Genomic DNA, 21746 nt, shown 5'->3' with positions numbered 1-21746 from the left:
ACAGTATCCAGCGGCGAGAGGCTGACGCACTGCCATTTGAACCACGGAGGCTCTGATAAATAGTTTTATTGGATGTAAAATAGTTGTTATTGTCGATAAATTTCAAAATGGAGATGAAATCTTGTATTTCAGGTTTGCTGAGGAAGGTGTGTTTATTTAGGTTACTTTCAATAATGGGGAAGAGCTTTGCAGTTGAAATGCTTGGGTACACGTTGACTGTCAAAAGAATGAAGGGAATGATTGGGTTTTAAGTGAAAATTCTTTACTTTATCAATAATTTCTATGGTATTTTTAATGGACTGGGAAAGAAAATGATAACTTTTAGACAGGAAACCTTGAACAAATTGGGAAGCTTTATACAAAGGACTAGGCCTATAATTAATAATTGAGTGGATGGGAGTGCCACCTTTATGGATCTTTGGGAGGACTTTAGCTGTGGGTAGACCTGAATTCATACTTAAAAGTCTTTTTCTTGGTCCGTGTGAAGAAATGAGGTATTTTTGAAGTTTATTTTAGTGGTCACTGTATTTTTTGAGTTGGGTCTTCTTTAACTATCAACTATCTTTCGTTTTTGAGACAATCTTTTTTTTTCCATTATTAACCGTGGTATTACCTTTATCAGCCTTTGTGATGATTAGGTTGTTATCACTGATTTTCTTTTCAAGTTCAGAAATCTATTTATGTTCGGAGATAGTCTTATTGTCAATAGGATTAGTGGAAAGAAACTCTTATTGATATTTTCGGAAGTGAGGATCTTGTTTAATTTTCCTTTTACATAAAATCTGAGTTCTTCGTGTTGTTCTGGACACATTTTGTTGATGGTGGCTTTGGACTCTACAACTAAATTTGTGGCTATATTTATTTTCTTCATGCCTAGCCAGTTGTGTTTTGGGCCTTTCGATAGAATAGAGATTCCTTCCTCATTTAAAATTACTTTAGACAAATTTTTTAAAGAACATTATTCTGCACCGCACTCTGTCAAAACTCATCAAAAAATTATAAAATTTGGTTAAGAAATAAAATTAATTTTTTATACAAGAAAAATCTTTTTTAAACAACAGACTTCAGGGCTGCCGATAGTGGGATTCGAAACTACTATCTCCCTGATGCAAGCTCACAGCCTACGCGCACGGCCAACTCGCCCGGTGATCAATATTTTAACCTCAACTTTAATCTAAATAAAATTTCAGAGAAGCCTAACATTCTTTTTGATTTTCTAATCAACTATTTTTAAAATATCAGATCTCCAAATATGAGTTTGATTATTCACGCCATGTGCAACTCACATCCCCATCAGTTATCCCCACTACCTCATCCTTCAGCTCCATCTTAGCCCCATTCCCCTGTTGTTGCTGCTCCTCTATCCCCTCCCCTTCCTCCTTCTCTCACCGTCACTTGGCCTCTGCTCCTGCACTCTTTCAGAAGCTCAGATCCGCTCCATTCACTAACTGCTCCAACACGCTGCTCAAGGCGAGTTTGAACCTTTTTCTACTCTTCTTTCTGCATTTGTAATTCCAACATGCCTAATTTGGCTTTCATCATTTTTGTCAGTTTTTCATGAGGTTTCCATGGTCCCATATGGAACTGGGAATCAAGCATGGTTTCAAAATAAGATCTTCACATAACCATACTATTTTCTCTGGAATCACCTGAGGCGAATGCCACAGCTTATACAAACAAGAGTTATTCTTCACATGAATGAAATATGTATTGCAATTTTTTTTCTTTTAACAAGACAAAGATATAAATATTTTATGACATATTTATATGCTTCAAGCTGGATCATCTCTCATGTGTGAATGGGCTTAACAACTGAGTTTCTCGCCTTAGATTTTGAAGAATTTTACTTCATGGTCTCATTCCATATTTTTGTACCAAAATTTTAACTTGTTTTAAATTGCTATTGTATGTGTATCTTGTGTTTTATATTGTTTTTTGGATGTTCGTATTTTGCGCAATGGTATCACTGGCTGATGATAACACGTAATTAATGTCGAAACTAGTACCACTCTTTTGTGAACGGTATGTGATATAATTCACATCAATAAATTATTATTGTATTGAAAAGGTGGATCCGAAATACCTTTAATTCACAGTAATCCCAGTTCAATACAGGCCATAATGAAATTTCTAACTTTCAATCTTTCATTGCAGCAACACACCTCATTAACATTTCATTTCATCCGTCAGTGTCCGCCTCCATGGCTAAATGGTTATCGTGCTGGCCTTTGGTCACAGGATTCCCAGGTTCGATTCCAAACCAGGTCGAGAATTTTAACCATAAAATGTGAATTCTCCTGGCGCGGGGACTGGGTGTATATGTCGTCTTCATCATCATTTCATCCTCATCACGACGCACAGGTCGACTACGGACGTCAAATCCAAAGACCTGCACTTCGCAAGCCGAAGTCCTCGGACACATCCCGGCACTAAAAGCCATATTCCATTTCATTTTTTTATCTGTCAGTCTTTGATCATTACCCCAGAGGAGTGCGACAGGCTTTGGCAGCCGGCACATTTCCTATACTTGCCTCTAGATGGGTGCTTCATTAATTCCATTCCTGGCCTGGTCAAATGACTCAAAACTGGCAGTGGATTTTCATTAATTCACTTAAGCTAAATAGACATCCCAAAAATTGTTTCAAAAACAATTTAAAATATGATCAAAAACTAGTGTGTGTGTGTGTGTGTGTGTGTGTGTGTGTGTGTGTGTGTGTGTGCGCGCGCGCGCGCGCGCGCGCGCGCATTTCCACAAAAACCAGAGACGTCAACACAGTACGATGCAACAGAAAGCTGGCGTGACGCTAGTGTCCACTAAAGGTAGCCATTAGTCTACACTTCACTCACGTTTCACATTTTGCATTTGCCTCTCCATTCTTGGATTCCAAAATTTGCAAAGAACTGTTGTTGTTTTTATTCATTCATAATGAAGAGTATCATGAAATCTAACTACTGGTCAGCTGCAATTCCTGACCCAATCTATAAGAAATGATTTTCACACTTCAGAATTGCATTGTTTCTGTGGATCTAGGAGAGCAATTTACAGGTCACTTGACTACATTTTTATTACTACTGCTTCTTCAGAAGTTCTAGAGATTCAATCTTGAACCTTAAATATGATTGCGAGATTACACTAGCCTGAAAAAAAAAATTGTGCAGTAAAAACGGAAATAGATGGGTTTTATAAAATTCTTAACGCAGAATTCGAGAAAAAAATTAGTTTTGGCGTATCACGTCTGGTTTAGTGGCAATTTTACAGAATGTTACTTTGTTCTTGTGTAAAATTGTTGATACTTAGTATTGATTAAATTTGATATATTAATGTAAATTTCAGCTTGCAAAACTTAATCATATTTTGCATGCATTAAATACACATAAATGCTGCTTTGTAAGCAAGTAGATGGTTTGTATGATATTTTTAATGTATATTGAAATTCGTGAAACTGAAGCATAAAGAGCCAATTTAGTTGTACAGTTGCTTTTAAATTAATATAACCGTACCTTGAATAAACATTACATGGTTAAACATACATAGCTTTGTTACTTACATCATGGGCAGGTTAGATTCACACCTCCGTCTTTTCCCGTTTTCTGTTCAATTTCCGGGATTTTTAAGTTCTTGAATGATCTCTAGAAGGGTCGTCTCGTGCAATCGACCAACAGTAATCGGCCATCATATTCACATCCCAACGTCCCTGATAGTGTCGTTCTGCATCTTTGAGATCCTGGTGAAACCTTTCACCTTGTTCTTCACCGACAGCTCCTAAATTTGGAGGGAAATAATCCAGATGCGAAGCTAAGAAATGAAGCTTAAGGCTCATGTTACAACCGTGTTCCTTAAACTTTACCAACATTTTCCTTACAATTTCTTTGTATTGAGGGTCCTTAATGTTGCCAAGGAATTTAGTCACTACACCTTTGAATGCGTTTCATGCCTCTTTCTCAATTTTGGTCATCGTGTCTGTGAAATTTTTATCCTTCATCAGTTTACGAATCTGTGGTCCATCAAATACGCCTTCTTTGATTTTTGCATCTGATAATGAGGGAAATTTAGTGGATAAATATTGGAAGCATAGGCTACTTTTATTTAATGCCTTGACATACTGTTTCATCAATCCTAATTTGATGTGCAAGGGTGGAAGTAGAATTTTTTCACGGTCAATAAGACTTACATTCAAGACATTTTTGGATCCCGGTTGTAGTTGTTTCCTTTCTGGCCAATTCACTGTATCCCAGTGTTTATCCCGTGCCCTGCTATCCCATTCGCATAGGAAACATGGAAATTTTGTATAGCCTTTTTGTTGTTCCAGCAACAATCCAATGATCTTCAAATCATCGCAAATTTGTCACCCATGCTCGTGATATTTAATTTTTTCAAGCACCAACTTTAAGGTCTCGTATGTTTCAGACATTTTTGTGGAGTGTGCAAGTGGTACAAATGCCAGAACATTTGTATTATGAAGCAAAGTGTCAATAAAAACACGCCAGTTACTAGGATCATACTCTTTCTCTCCCAATTGACATAGAAGATTTGAAACATCTGCACAAAATACAAGTTCATCTTCGTGAGTATAATACATTCGGACTGTTATCTTTGAAAGGAAACTGCTTTATCAGTCCATCATAAACCTTGCATAAGGGCTGGGGCTTTTAACACGTCTGTTTATTCAAGTGGTCTAAGATAAAAGACAAACGCTCAACTGTCTTATCTTCAATCCTACATACCTCGCGGTCTATTGCGTATCTGAGGGAGTTTGTTATGAATTTACCCCAACTACAAAATGAAAATTTAGACAGCAATAAACCTATAATAAAATGCAAACAGTAACAAATCAAATCACATAATTGTATTCTAAAAAAAAGTTGCGAGAGAACATCTCTCAACATTACATCTTATGAATTCATGTAGATACTAAAACACTGAATCGCGTCAAAACTAGACATGATAGGGAAAAAATAGCACCATTTTCAGAATCAGGGCAGCGATTTCCATAAGAATTACATATTTTCTATTTTACCGCAAAACCATGTTCGCTAGTTTAATTGGAAACAAAATTATCTGTCAGAACTGCCTTACTGCTTCCACATGAATTCTTCACGGTGCATGAATTTTAATCATGAAATTTTACTTGCAAAATTTGAAGCATATGGTGTCGAGTATTCTTCATCATCATCATCATCATCTGTTTACCCTCCAGGTTCGGCTTTTCCCTCGGACTCAGCGAGGGATCCCACCTCTACCGCCTCAAGGGCAGTGTCCCGGAGCTTCAGACTCTTGGTCGGGGGATACAACTGGGGAGAATGACCAGTACCTCGCCCAGGCGGCCTCACCTGCTAAGCTGAACAGGGGCCTTGTGGAGGGATGGGAAGATTGGAAGGGATAGGCAAGGAGGAGGGAAGGAAGCGGCCGTGGCCTTAACTTAGGTACCATCCCGGCATTCGCCTGGAGGAGAAGTGGGAAACCACGGAAAACCACTTCCAGGATGGCTGAGGTGGGAATCGAACCCACCTCTACTCAGTTGACCTCACGAGGCTGAGTGAACCCCGTTCCAGCCCTTGTACCACTTTTTAAATTTCGTGGCAGAGCCGGGAATCGAACCCGGACCTCCGGGGGTGGCAGCTAATCACGCTAACCACTACACCACAGAGGCGGACGTCGAGTATTCTTCACTGCACATAATTAATTCATATGGTACTTAAATAACAGATACCAGTTTGCCTTGATTAAAAATACATATTCCACTTTCAAGAAAGTTTCAACTGGTGTGCCAAAGGGCTCTGTTCTCTGTCCATTTTTATTCATTCTGGCAATCAATGATTTATCACAAAATGTCAAAGCTCATGCTCTTATATCCTATGAGGACAATACAACATTAATTACAAAACACCAGAGCATCTCAGGTTTGCATCAGATGTTCCAGGACGCTCTTGCAACTGCAATGTATATTGGTTTTCATCCAACAGGCTGTTGTGCAACCTGGATAAAACTCAATTTCTCACACTAGGATTATCCAAAGATATTGAAAGTCAGTCAAACATGAACTGGGAAGCACATACTTTTCATGTTCGTTAAAAAAAAAAAAAAAAAAAAAATCACAAGTGACCTATTTGATATGGAAATTAAGGGATTTAGTTAACACTGACTACCTAAGGATGGCATATTTTGGTCTTTTCCACTCACACATTACTTATGGGCTGCTATTATGGGGGCATTCTTCTTATGTACATAATATTCTTCTAATATAGAAAAAGGTTGTCCGCACAATGTGTAGGGCTGGTGCAGCTGACCACTGTCTACCTCTCTTCATTAAGCTTAAAATACTGACAATTATAAATTTGTATGTTTATGTCTGTTTGACATATGCTAAAAACAACAAATTAATTCAGTACTAGGGAAAACATTCACCTTCATGATACTCGGGGCAAAGCAGACATTGACATCCCAATTCACGGGCTGTCAAAAGCTGCTCACTCGCACAAAATCAGTTGTTTAAGATTATGTAATAAATACCACATTCTGCACAGTTCACTCCTATAAGCAATTTGAGAAGGAAATTATATGACTGGTTAATAGAAAATATATTTTATAATACCTCTGAATTCTTAGAAATGCATAATGTTAGTTTAAAGTTTTAATAAAAGGAGTTTGTGCATTTAACCTTATTAATACTAAGTACCAAATTATTATCAGTTTACAAGGCCTATTTCATTGTATATGGTCAATGGCAAATAAAGATTCTTGGTATTTCTACTTGTATTACAATTGTTATTAGAATTATACAGCTTATGCTTATTCCTGACAACAGTTACAACCCGAGAGAGCTTGAATATGGTTTTACCATCATTTCAGGACAAGCCAGCGAGTAATTCCAAAACAGCTGGTTGTATGAGATTAACTGAAATTAAGTCTAATTGCAAATACCATATGAAAAATTGCACCTATTAACAGCAAAGCTATCAGAGAAAAACTTGGAAATGAGGAATTTGAGAAGCCGTGTGCTCTACGTAAGTATCCTCAAGGTAAAAACTGAAAAATCTGGCCTTTCAACACACAAGTGATTCAAAAGCCAAAAAGGATGACAGTATGAAGCTTGTTTGACAGGAGTCAAAAGACAACCACTGGCAGCGAAACCAAAACAATGACACATGCCCTTGATAACTGCCTGTTCGGATCATTACTTAGAAATCCACACCATTATACAAGACCATATTGCTAAAGCTTTCCATTATGTGGGCTGGGATGTTTATGAGGAATCCAGCAGGAAATAAGAAAAGAGCTCATATCCTAGCTACTGATACGGTAAGACACCATACATTCATTTTCAACCCCACAATATCTAGGATTAAGCGAACAACAGCGACAAGACCTGAATATCTTGAAATAGTCAGCTTAATTGCCAGTATCATCATATACCAGGAATAAATATCAGGTGAAATACATCACCATTTACAGTTTATTAGTGGGTACAAGAGGAACTTTACCAACATTGATAGTTGATAAATGGAAGACATTTCAAATAAAGTTGCCATCCTATTGACGATTGCCAACATGGCAATAAGAGGAGGGTCAGTGCTCCTTTTGAGAACCGTCTTTGTTCTCAGTAATACAGTGTCTTATAGCAAACCCATTCACAGTTCATTTCTGGAAGAAAGAATGATATATACTTCCCTTTAGAAACATGTCACCTTCCACATATAGAGTCAAAACTAAATTCTAATTCTTTCTTTTAATTTCTAGAAATTCCCATCAGTACAGACACAGTCTAATACACCATAAGGAACATGACATTGGTTGAATTCTCGGGAGGTAAAGAAAACAAAAATATTTTATGCAGTAAAATAAATGACCTGTAGTATATTACACCTGTTTATTGGCCTCAGTAAGTACAAGGGACACAATCTATAATGTAGTTAAAACACAGAGCGTGAATAAAACTGGATATGGTTAATTCAGCATTGGAAGAAAAACAAGCTAAGAAGAAAGATACTATCTGAAAACATTCAGAGGACTATGTGTACAAGATAACATATGTATTACCAATGCATTCATATGAAAAGAAAAATCAAGAAATATTAAACGTTATGATTTCCTTTAGCTTATTAGTCTTCCAAAGTTGAGGCAATTTTCCACAAGAAGTTTACATAAATGCTCAAGCTGATGGCACCTGGCCAAGTTAACATTCTGTTGTTACATTCTTAACATTCTTTAAAGGACATCTGCCCATATTTTCAATCCAATAACTTTAACCCAGTGTGTATAAAGATATATATCATAATAGAGCAATAAGATAACACAATATTCATTTTCAACAAACATGTTAAAACAACTTTATATCAAGGCATCAGGAATTTCAATGTTTAATAATATTTAAAGATCAACCACTGTTATGGTAAATCATCTCTTGTCATCATTAGGGACAAAATGAGGATCTATTAGCATTAATGAATAATTAGGGGAGCAGGAGGACGAGGAGGAGGAGGAGGAGGAGGAGGAGGAGAGTCAAGGTACCCAGGTCAAGGATCCAGGTGGAAACTTAAATCAAGAGACTCTTTACTTGACAATACAAGTCATACCAGTAGTCTGAATGATGAGGGAAAGAAAGTAATACACAAAGTAGGCAAGATATTCCGTGTACTTCTCGGCTGAAGGTCATAGTATGCTGGAAACAGGATAGGTAAGTATGGATGACCTAACGTGGTAAACCCACCTCACACTTCTAATGATCGTTACTTGACAGAATTCTAGTAATATGAGATGAGTGAATTAATTAGAAGTGTGAAAGTAAAGATTTTTCTGAAAGTACAACAAATTCATGGACACCATAAAAGCTTGAGACATTAAAACATAAGAAAATAGGGGTTTAAATATTACTGTATGATTAATTTTTAAAATCTTTCACATTACAAAATGTACCGAAATAAATAACTTACTATGCTTAAAATACAGAGACCAAGTGGACAAGAAATTTGTTTTCAGTTTTAAGTATACAAGTAGTTATAAGTTCAAGTATAATCATATACTTAGGACAATCCTGCAACTCGCATTGACTAGACATTCTGCATTTCATTTTTGCCAAGTTCTCTAATCAAGGAAGGTCACCTGTTTGAACAGTATCCTTGTAACTTAAATTAGCATCACAGTCAAGCAGGAAAAATAAATAAAATACAGGATTGCATACACAACAAGTACAAAAGGAGACCATCACAGATATACAATGAAAACAATATTTTTTTTCCTTTATATCCAATGACCATGCACGACAATGTGTTTCTGGATATAAATAAAGGTGACTGACATTGTTCTATATGACAATTTGTTAGGCCTCAGAATATTCCCACACATTTAACTAGAAAATGGACAAGAATGCTATCTACTGTCTTAATAAGGGATGGTGAAATCCAGCTCACTCATTCTTATTAATGTCTTCAACTATTTTCCATTATACAATCAATCACACATAATTCAATCATTTTGAGAGCAAGAACTAAGCTGAAGGTACTTCATCATTATAAAATAATAATCACATTACTCGAGAGAGAATAAAGAATAAATGGTTCAAGCTATTTCATTTTTGTACTCCAGAAGTATTGTAATATATAAAAGGTTAAGGTGAATATAGATTTAGGAGCTAAGTTGTCAACAAAAGTGTAAAGCAGTTTTGTTCGTATTTCTGGTATCATTGATAGTATTAAGACATATTTAGGAAAAATTGCTGAGTTTTGTAAATGTCACAACACCTATTGTATATACATTTTCATGCAACGGCCAATGGATGTGGAGGGGATGAAGGGAAGGAAGTACCTTATCACGAAAACTACTCAATAATGTTCAATTCTGAGCCAAGTACACGTCGTGTGCTCTTGCCAGAGAAATGATTAAAAATATATTTCTCATGAAATTTATATACCTTATTGAAAAAGATTAAATTTACTGAAAAGGTAAAATCATTATGAATGCACTTCTAAAATATAAGACCTATCAGTTAAAGAAAATATCATTCTTAACTCTTCTAACTTGGAGTATTCCAATTTCACCAAGTAGGTACTTAATAATGACTTCAACAACACTTCCACATACTTCAATATATATATTCTCTCTCTCTCGCTCTCTCTTTCTCTCTCTCCCTTTCACTCTAGTTCTAAATATATATATACACTGTTTATGGAGACATTTCTTACCAGGAAAAATGGGTAACATTTCTCTTGTATTTACAAAATATGTACAATGCACAATATGTTGATATATTTAGTAATCAACTATTCACTTGTTCAACCATATGGCATCCATGGTCCTGTAATGAATTTTAAAAATTAAAAAAAAAAAGAGGAATATCTTTTAATTTTTAATTGATATCAAACCGCTGCCACTGATGTACAAGGTACAAGGCAACTCATAGCTGAAACATTTGGAATTCAGCTTACAACAAATTTAACAGATAATATATCATGCAACATTTCAAAAAATAAAGGAAAATGTCAAATGTATACTAACTTACCAAACTACATATCTCTCTTACATATATAGGTATTTTATGGTAATTAATATGAGTGACATATAAGTACACAAGCAGAGGCAAGGATATGAGAGAAGAATGGGAAGAAAACACTGGTTTAGTATTATTGAAAGCCCTCCATTCCAGTGTTTGAAAATTAATACTAACAAAATGTTTGTTTGTACTTAATAGAACACCAATTTTCATAGATAATAAATCCTGTTTTCCATGATAATGAACTATTTTAGTATAATCTAAGTACACCAGTCCATTGAAACAGCTACCTTTATGAAACAATTATTACAAATAGTTAAAAAGTACCATAAGGGAAAGGTCCTATACTTATTCATCTCACTGTAGTGTATGACAAAAGATTAAAAATAAGCCTCCAGAGTGTCTAGAGATTGCCAGCAGAACTAGATAATTTGCTAATGCCACTGAGTGCTGGAAGCGAGATGATGGTTATAAAACTAAACCATCACCACTTCCATCACAAAAAGTACATGTACTTCTCTTGCTAGCACCAGGTGCATGCAAATTATATGATGAAAGCATGATAATTATCTCCATCTGTACAGGGTCCATGCCAATTGCCAGATCTATCCATATGGCATGCAACATGTACGCAGACTTGCCACGTAAAGTCACTTCTGCAACATTTCATGCATGAATAAGGGATATAAACCAGCATTACAATATTACTCATTCTTTAATTGGTCCATTCATTCAATGTTAAATGAATTTTGCATTAAATAAAGCAAATTTAATAGATTTGTGTATGCTACTGTATGTAGAAGTGACTCTGAATAGCGATGGAACAATGGAGCTAAGCACAACTGCAGTAATTTAAATATAATTCAATGGAAAGTTTCATAAGCACTTAAGTCAAGTTGCAGCACTACGCAGTTATACAGCAACAGATTACTTCAGAAGATCATGGGCCCTCTGGTTAGCCACAGCTATCCTTGTCTCATTTGATTCGCCCTGTAACAGAAAAGGAAAAACATCATCAAACAATTAAAGAAAATTCAAAGTACAGAATTATAAAAACACTTTTGGATAATTTTCGTTAGATGTTTCCACAGTCTCCTCTCTGTTCTGACTGAAGAGTAGGAAACTGCTATACCATTGTTGGGCACCTGCAACCTGAGAGGGGAAATTAATACTTGGCCATTAAAGTCCCAGTAACATTTTAGCAAGCTCGTCTACCTTGATAGCAAACTGTAGTAACGTTCAAAGACAGCACAAATTATCTGTGAGATTAAAGAGAGCATAAAGAGGAAGGAAATTTATTTTAGCTTATAGGATGTCAGGAAGTTTAGCCATTTTCCCTATCAATCAAATTCTATATTTCCATTTTAATTTACACATTTCCTTAATAGAAATTTACCAATAATTTACTTTAAAATTATTTTTCAACTGCACTGTCACATAAAAGGCAATTTTTTTCACGAAGTAACAGAAACAACAATACCAAGCAAGTTAGCTGCATGGTATGGGCCGTATAGTTGCAATCTTGCATTCAAAAGATGGTGAATTCAAATTCCAACGCTGGCAGACATGAACATGGTTTTCCAAGCAATATGAATAGATGCAATTTAATCTAGGATGACCCAATTAGCACGCACACACACTCTCACTCACTCACTCTCTCTCTCTCTCTCTCTCTCTCTCTCTCTCACTTATGCTTATAAATGAATGACAACAGTCCCCTAATGTGCCACTATTTACAAAGTTTCTCTCCTTTTCCCAGCAGGTAGCCTGGCTCATTGATTACATGTGATGGCCAATAATCCTGATCACCGGTTCTCACTCTTGCTTGGCTCTGCACACTCAGTTGCTTTGCACAACAGCTGCACACAGACAGGTTCAAATACATAATTTGTTAACAATCATGACACACAACGACTGTTCCTTGGCTTGACTCCAGGCGAGTCTGGTAACTCACACAATCAACATAGTCGCCTCAATTAAGTCAGTCATTTTGCGTGATTGCTCCACACAGTGAACTACTCAACAATGACAACTAAACAGCAGTTACATAACAGCAACAACTCAACAGTGCTAACCAGCATTACAATACTCCTCACCACCACCCTTAACATGGCCCCCACTCTACGCACACCAACTGTTTCATGTACTGACTATGTCAGTACACACATACAGTACTCGGTATTCCACGCAGTAGATGCACGGTACTCCACAGCAGTACACTCATACATCCCTCCATACTCCAACACCACTCCAATATGACATAATCTGACACTGACGCCGATGGGTCGCGCACTTCGACTGTTGGAGAGAGAGAGAGAGAGAGAGAGAGAGAGAGAGAGAGAGAGAGAGAGAGAGAGAGAGAGAGAGGTAAGTGTCTAGCGATGGTAAGAGAAACATCGTAAATATAATTTTGCCCACTGTGGGTTGACTAATTCTGTGCATGGAAAGAGAATTCTATTCTCTATAGAAACAGGCAGTCCTCCACTGGTTGCATGCTCGTATAGGTTAGGAAACACAAGTTCTATCAGATCTCTCATATTGGTCTTGGTAAAACAATACCTATTCTTAACAGACATCATCGTATTTCAGGAAGATAACTGGCCGTATTCCATAACTTTACATATGCCTTCTCATCTTTCTTATATTGCGATCTAACTGCAACATCACATACAACCTCCATGTTACTGAGAATAGTCCTCGATTAAACTACCTCTACACTAAAGTCAGTCCAGACAAAAGCTGGATCATCCCCGGACTAATGGGAAAAACTTCCATCTGCTCTTGGTCCACAGTTAGTAGGGCTTTAGTCCAGACCAAACAAGACTATGAATAGCACCCTGCAAGTATAATGTGTTTTGAAATATTGTTCAAAACAAGGTGAAATATCTTAGAGAATAAGACTAGATAGGCAAGTCAGTAAGTATCTGCAATTTCGCTCTAAATGTCTTTAGGTTGGTTCTATGGCACTGTGTGCTCACCAGCCGCTAGATGGCACCTTTGTCTACGTCTGTGGTAGGTTTCAGAGTTATCAGATCAGTACAGCTTGTGTTGTTGCGACGTAAAGATGGTCGCGCCACTCTCTGTTTGCGTCAAGGAAGAACAGAGTTCTGTAACCCGTTTTTTGTGGTCCGAGGGTGTACCAGGAGTGGAAATTCATAGAAGACTTTCAGCACGATATGAGGACAATGTCTTGCCACAGTGAAGTGTTTATCAGTGGACTGAAATGTTCAAAAGGGGTCATACGAGCTTGGAGGATGAGGAAAGATTGGGGCATCCATCTGCAGCCATCGCTGATGCCAATATTGAACAAGAGCGTGATATGATCCTGAATTACAGATGAGTGACTGTTGAAGACGTGGCAAACCATATGCACATTAGCCATGGTTCTGCATATGAAATCATGCATAACAGGCTTAACTTTCACTAAGTCTGTTCAAGACGGATTCCAAAGCAACTCAATGAAGAGCAGAAATGCAAATGTGTGAGAATCTGTCAGCACCTACTGAACTGTCATGCTAACAAAGGTGAATCATTTCTGAAATGGATCATCACTGGAGATGAAACATGGGTTCACCACTTTGAACCAGAGAGCAAATGTCAGAGCATAGAATGGAAGAACCTCGGATCCCGGTCAAAAATAAATTCAAGAGTCAAACTTCCGTAGGAAAAGTGATGCTCGCAGTGTTTTGGGATTCTCAAGGGCCATTCCTGGAACATCACCAGGAAAAGGGGGGGAAATAGCAAACAGTGAACGTTACAGTGATATGCTAGTAAACAAGCTGAAACCTGCAGTTTGCAACAAACACAGAGGTTGAATGTCGGAAGGAGTTCTTTTGTTGCATGCCAATGCACGTCCACATATCTCTGCCCACACCGCTCAAATTCTTCAGATGCTGTGTTTCAAGGTGTTGGAGCATCCTGCATACAGTCCTGATTTTGCTCTGTCCAATTACCATCTGTTTGGTCCACTTAAAAATGCTCTAAGAGGCCGTCGATTCAGCTCCGATCAACAGGTGAAGGAAGTGGTGCATACATGGTTTGCTGCTCTTTGCAGAGGGTATCAGAAAGCTTGTGAAATGGTGAACCATATGCATTGAAAATCAGGGTGACTACATTGAGAAATAATATCAATAAAACGTGTACTCTTTTTGTGATCAATTATAAAAATTGATTTCAGGTACTTATAGACTTGCCGTCGTATAAACCACTGGAGAGGCCCTTTATTTTAACACTGGCAGTTTGCGCTGCCCAAACTTTATATCGTGTGCTCCGATACACAGATGTACACTACCGGAAAAAAAAAGAAAAAAAGTGCAACATCCTCAAGGACATGGTCATTTTATTCACAAGTGATGCGACAGGTAATTAATCATTGCAGGAGTATACGATTACAAACTGAGACCAATGAAACTCGTCACAGTAAAGAGTGCCCAGACAGTCGCATCAACACAAGGTGTACCCACCTCTGGCGGCAATGCAGGCATGTATTTGCGCATGGAAACGATCACAAAGGTGTCGAATGGCATCCTGCGATAGATTGTCCCAAACATCTTGCACCTTTTGATGCAATTCAGCAATGGTTCTTGCAGGTTCTGGAGAATGCCTAAGTTACCACTTCATCATGTCCAATATATGTTCAACTGGTGAGATATCCTGTGATCTCACTGGCTAGAACAGTTGTTGTACACCACGTAGAGCACGCTGCATTGGAACACCTGCATGCAGATATGCATTGTCCTGCTGAAAATGCAGATCACCTTTCTGTCCAAGAAATGGCAGTAATACAGGGACAACAACCTGTGCGATGTAGTGGTCACTGGTTATGTTACCCTGTAGGAACACCAACTGCGACCGCGAATTGTAACTGAATAGGAATACGCTGCTCAAGAGGTCTAAACGATATTCGTGTACGTCCATCACTTGCATACAGACAGAACCTACTCTTATCACTGAAGATAGCGGAGCGCTATTCCCCTCTCCAGTCGACTCTTTCACGACAGCAGACTAGCCATGCTTGGCGGTGTTGTGGTGTCGGTGGTAGCCTAGTCAGAGGCACATGTGGTCATAATCCTGCTGCAAGCAGATTGTTCCCAATGGTTCTTGATGACACAGCAAGTGCAACATGTAGCTGGATTTTGTTCCTGGATGATGTTCGGATGGTCACCGTTGCTTGCACACTGCACCTATTTTGACGTGCGTCTGTACTATGCAGACATCCAGAGCCTGGTCTACGGGTGTGGGAATGTTCCACAGACCACTGCTGAAAGCAGCAACACACCACAGATTCAATGTGCCCAACATGTGCAGCAATCCGTCGATGCGTCCATCCAGCTTCCCGCAAGCCCACAATGCAACCCTGTTCAAATGGCTGCAGTTGTTGAACAGGAGCACGTACTATTCGGCGAGGCATGGTTGCACCCTAGAATGACCGTTGCAAACACTATTCACCTGTAAACTCAGCACAGTTACTGCCTGCAAAGTCACAACAGAATGCGCATGGACAGGCCTCCCGAGTACTAATGTCTGTGACAAATTGTAACCATACACAAGTACGATCCCTGATTTTAGGTTAGGATATGTTTTTAAACTATGATCTCCGGATTTTAGGTCAGGAAATTTCCGTAAAATCATTTGTAATATAAAATAATGAAAATCACGCGAGTTTGGTAAATTAAGATTCAAGAACATAGTATTATAAGAATTTGTAGTTGGGGAATAATGAACATTTATATCCTTATATTTGTATAACTTTTAATTTGGATGAGAGTCTGTACACATGGCCTAGCAGTGAAGATTGTGCAACATGAGGAAACAGTGACTATATCGGTAAAGACGGTTGTAATCGGTTGAAGGTGTTGCAACAAGTGGCTTGGAAACCCAGAGTGAAGCCGGGAAGTATACGCTGAAGATGGCAATTCATCAATGTGGATAAACGCTATAGATCGCTAACTTTCGTATCAGCTGCTCGGTAACAAATCCGAAAGCTCTGATAAGGAACAAGGTTGCATTGTCTGAAACAGATTTTGAAGATGGTTCAGTTAGAGCATTGCTACCAATGGTCTTTTGGCAACTCCAGAGTCATGTGGAGCAAGCCTATATATATGTGTGAGCACATGCGACGAGGTCATTATCCGTTTAAGGAGAGAGCAGTGTTGGAAAACCTTTGATTGTGGAGTCATCATTGTACCATTACGGAGCAGACTACGAAGGCATTACGGAGTTATTACAAGTGTATTACGAGGTTAGGGCAAGTCATTCCCGGTGTGTATTCTGCGGAAGACGCTACACAGTGTTCATTTGTCAGCCATACTCTGGTTTAGTCCTCTCCGAGATAATACACAGTGTGTTAGGTGGTTTATATGTGTAATCTGGAAGTAATGTGGTGTTGTGCACAGAACTGATTATGGCTAGATGAAACCATAGGCCAGGTGTTTATTACTTGACTAATACGACATGTTTGTCGTTATTTATTAATTCCACAGTACCCATTTTATGTTGTGAAACTGTATGGCTTAATTAACAGAGTATAGTGAGGTGACTGGGATTGTTCTTTTTCTGTACAGTTATAACACGTGGTAAATTGATTCCACGGTATTGCTATTTTGTTCATGTAAATAAGGTTAAGAACGGGCAGCCGTGTTACCCATATGAAATCATCTATCTGGAGTGTGGCCTTCAGAACTATGTATATTTCTGGTGTATAAATAGTAGATGTTGTTTGTGGATGTTTATTTTTGTTAGCATAACGAGTTGGTCTCAGCACGTGATGATTATTGTTGGTATTTGTTTTGTTTCAGAAGCAGATTCAAGTCGTGAAACTCATGGTAAAACTTTTATTGGGGAAGTAAGGAAAAACCTGGCATGCTACCCAAATTTATTTTCAGAGTAAAATAGCAGCAGGTAAGGTATTGCTGATGATGCTTGTTTAAAAGGGCCTAACATCTATGTCATCGGCCCCTAATGGTATGAAATGTTATGACAATTTAGAAATCCATAATCCTCCACTGACCAGAATTCGAAAACTTGAAGATGAAGTTAAAACAATCAGTGGATCTGACCCGCAGTGGCCCATATTCCCAGAAACTAGCGTTAAACAATAGTATTACTGACCAAGGGACTGCCTCTAAAGCACAATACTGAATCGATGATGCTTGTAGTGGAAACTGGTCCAAAATCCAGGTCATCGGCCCCTCATAATGATACTAATCGCTAGGAAAGTAGACCCATGTTATTTGTCACGTTGCAGTGACAATTAAAAGTAGCTTAGACTCGCGGTATTCCACACATTATGGTACTATTCACAGGTAATGTAATGCGCACATGTAACATAGACCTATGGTGTTTCGCACATTGCGGCGCTATTTACAGGCAACACAAACCTATGGTGTTCCTCGCAGAAGTGGACTAACCACAGGGACTCACACAATCCCATGGTGTTCCTCACATAGTCGGTACTAAGCATAGGCAAGGCAGAACCATGGTGTCAGTCATATAGGGGTACAAATCATAGGTACTGTAAAATGCATCCTAAGCCACACACTGTCACTACTAATCACAAACCTATTTTGTACCTAACATAGTGATACTACGCGCAAGTAAAAGCGACCCATGGTGTTTCCTGCATGATTGTACTAATTACAAGTATTAATAACCACAGTGGCCGGTATTGGATCCGTTTAACTTAATAACAGCAAATATGTTGGTATATGGTCCGCCTAGTCAATACTATTTATTATTTACCTTTCACCTTAACATCTAGTACATGTTTCGAGAATATTTATGCATTCTCTTCCTCAGCTAGTGGATTAAAATTCATTATACAATAAGACCTGATAAAATAGGGGGGCCCCCATTAAAAATTCAAAACTAAGACCATTACAATGTAACATTTAAAAAATGTGGATGGTAAAAAACATGGAATTAAAATTCCATCTTGTCATGCACAATTAAAAACACAATATAGTAATGCCTGATTAAATATTGAGTACAGCATCGTATATTGATGTGAGTTCACAGTGTCCTTGATCTTGCAATGCTATCTTGCGAAGTTCAAATAAAGTTGAGTTAAGAATAAATGAAATTGCATTAAAACTAGAAGTTAATGGGGGTTAATGGGTGTATTATGCAGCCAGGTTGAAATAAAGTTCAAATGGTCTGTAAAAAGGAAAGGAAATAGAAATTAACAAAAAGGCTCCGACCTGAACAAAATGAGAATACAACGGGCCAAAAATATTTAACCTTATCGGTGTGTTGATGTGAATATTACGTGTGGCGTGCATATGTTGAAGAGATGTGAAAGCAACTGGTGTTGTACGGCAATTGGTTGCGGAATTACTTTGGGAAGCGCGGTGGATGGAAAGAGGAGTGGAAGGTACCGCCCCTGATACTATAGTCATACTTCCCCCCTTACGCGCATGATCTCATTCTCTTTTGCCCTCTTTCTAGGGTATAGGGTCACCAATTTAAACAACTGATTGTCTTCTGCCATGTATTCATTTAGGCTGTTTTCACTATCAAATATTTGCAACTTGTATATTTCTAATTTCTCGAGGGCATTCATTTGTTTACCTTTGTTTAATGAATGTAATAAAGCCATGTCTCGTTCAATATTGGTGAAATGATGGTTGCTTTCGTGCATGTGTTCACACACTGCAGAGTATCTAGAATGTCTTCGTGCATTGACATGCTCTTTATACCGTACCAACACACTTCTACCCGACTGTCCGACATATTTTTTTCCGCAATGTTGGCAAGACAGTTTGTATACTCCTGACTTACTGAACCTACTGTTGGTGTTCACGCTATTTGAATTGAACAATAAATTATTATTATAATTGTTATCTGTCCTAAAGGATACATGGATATTGTGTTTCCTGAAGAGTTTAGCCAAACCGTACGATTGTTTATTAATATAAGTGAATGTAGCGAATTTCTTTTTTCTTCTTTCTTATTTGCAAGGAGAGTGTTACGTCTATTCGCGACCTTACTCTTTATCCTATTGACATAGCTCTTGGGGTAACCGTTTCTTCTGGTGATATCTTGGATAATGTTTGTTTATCTCTTTATTAAAATCATTTCTATTTAATGGTTTTCTTACTGCTCTGTTGATGAAGCTGTAAAATGCCGCTTTCTTGTGTTCTCCTGGGTGGTTCGAGTCTTTCCTGATAACAACATCTGTGTGTGTAGGTTTCCTAAATACTTGGTAAATCAGGTTTTTATTATCTCTAGTTACTGTTACGTCTAGATAATTTAAACTTTTATTATCTTCCGACTCGATTGTAAATGTTATGTGTTTATCTAGGTTGTTTAATTGGTCTAACAGCTCGTTTGGCTTGAGTTCTTGTTCGTTAATGATAGCGATTTTAATGATTTTAATAAAGAGATAAACATTATCCAAAATATCACCAGAAGAAACGGTTACCCCAAGAGCTATGTCAATAGGATAAAGAGTAAGGTCGCGAATAGACGTAACACTCTCCTTGCAAATAAGAAAGAAGAAAAAAGAAATTCGCTACATTCACTTATATTAATAAACAATCGTACAGTTTGGCTAAACTCTTCAAGAAACACAATATCCATGTATCCTTTAGGACAGATAACAATAATAATAATAATAATTTATTGTTCAATTCAAATAGCGTAAACACCAACAGTAGGTTCAGTAAGTCAGGAGTATACAAACTGTCTTGCCAACATTGCGGAAAAAAATATGTCGGACAGTCGGGTAGAAGTGTGTTGGTACGGTATAAAGAGCATGTCAATGCACGAAGACATTCTCGATACTCTGCAGTGTGTGAACACATGCACGAAAGCAACCATCATTTCACCAATATTGAACGAGACATGACTTTATTACATTCATTAAACAAAGGTAAACAAATGAATGCCCTCGAGAAATTAGAAATATACAAGTTGCAAAAATTTGATAGTGAAAACAGCCTAAATGAATACATGGCAGAAGACAATCAGTTGTTTAAATTGGTGACCCTATACCCTAGAAAGAGGGCAAAAGAGAATGAGATCATGCGCGTAAGGGGGGAAGTATGACTATAGTATCAGGGGCAGTACCTTCCACTCCTCTTTCCATCCACCGTGCATCCCAAAGTAATTCCGCAACCAGTTGCCGTACAACACCAGTTGCTTTCACATCTCTTCAACATATGCACGCCACACGTAATATTCACATCAACACACCGATAAGGTTAAATATTTTAGGCCCGTTGTATTCTCATTTTGTTCAGGTCGGAGCCTTTTTGTTAATATCTATTTCCTTTCCTTTTTACAGACCATTTGAACTTTATTTCAACCTGGCTGCATAATACACCCATTAACCCAAGATAATGGCAGGACTTCTAGTTTTAATGCAATTTCATTTATTCTTAACTCAACTTTATTTGAACTTCGCAAGATAGCATTGCAAGATGAAGGATGCTGTGAACTCATATCACCATAAGACGCTGTATTCAATATTTAATCAGACATTACTATATTGTGTTTTTAATTGTACATGACAAGATGGGATTTTAATTCCATGTTTTTTACCATCCACATTTTTTAAATGTTACATTGTAATGGTCTTAGTTTTGAATTTTTAATGGGGGCCCCCCCTATTTTATCAGGTCTTATTGTATACTGAATTTTAATCCACTAGCTGAGGAAGAGAATGCATAAATATTCTCGAATCATGTACTAGATGTTAAGGTGAAAGGTAAATAATAAATAGTATTGACTAGGCGGACCATCTACCAACATATTTGCAATTACAAGTATCTCGTGGTTCTAATTTGATCATCCCTTGGCCGCCCCTTTTAGTTGCCTCTTACGACAGGCAGGGGATACTGTGGGTGTATTCTTCATCTGTGTACCCCATCCACAGGAGGTGTAAGGTAATAAAGCAAGTTTGGTGCCTTGTCAGCCTGATGCCCGTTGCCTGCGAGGAGTAGCTCATTCATGCTCTATAGAGTCAATTATTCCTGTAAATCTTTTGCAGGTGGTGCCCAATTTTGTTATTTGTGTTTTTTTTTCAGTTACAAATTATCCATTTCGTGTTTCATTTCATCAACGAATTACAAAATGAATCACTAACACAACCAACTCTCAGCATGCACACATTACACCCTGGTGCTACTGAACATAGTCTTTGAGGATGTTGCATGTTTTTTTCTGGCAGTGTATATATCTGGGACTCATTTCTACTTTACGAACTGTCACCCGCTCCTGCCCAGCTCAGACTGGTCGCCATATTGCATGTTCAGCTAT

General features: G+C 37.9%; 1 protein-coding gene across 7 annotated transcripts in view; it reads right to left on the bottom strand.

Annotated features, from left to right (window-relative positions):
• Positions 1-7854: 7854 nt before the first annotated feature.
• Positions 7855-21746, bottom strand: part of Snap25 (Synaptosomal-associated protein 25kDa) — a 475798-nt gene continuing 461906 nt past the window's right edge. For all 7 annotated transcript variants that reach the window (XM_067140197.2, XM_067140191.2, XM_067140193.2 and 4 more), the window contains one exon: positions 7855-11477. In XM_067140197.2, coding sequence (XP_066996298.1) covers positions 11415-11477 — 63 coding nt within the window. In that variant the 3' untranslated portion in view covers positions 7855-11414. The remainder of the gene's footprint in view (positions 11478-21746) is intronic.

This window comes from Anabrus simplex, chromosome 2 (genome assembly GCF_040414725.1).
Source record: "Anabrus simplex isolate iqAnaSimp1 chromosome 2, ASM4041472v1, whole genome shotgun sequence".
Classification (NCBI taxonomy): Eukaryota; Metazoa; Arthropoda; class Insecta; order Orthoptera; family Tettigoniidae; genus Anabrus; species Anabrus simplex.
This window is presented reverse-complemented; position numbering and strand designations above follow the sequence as displayed.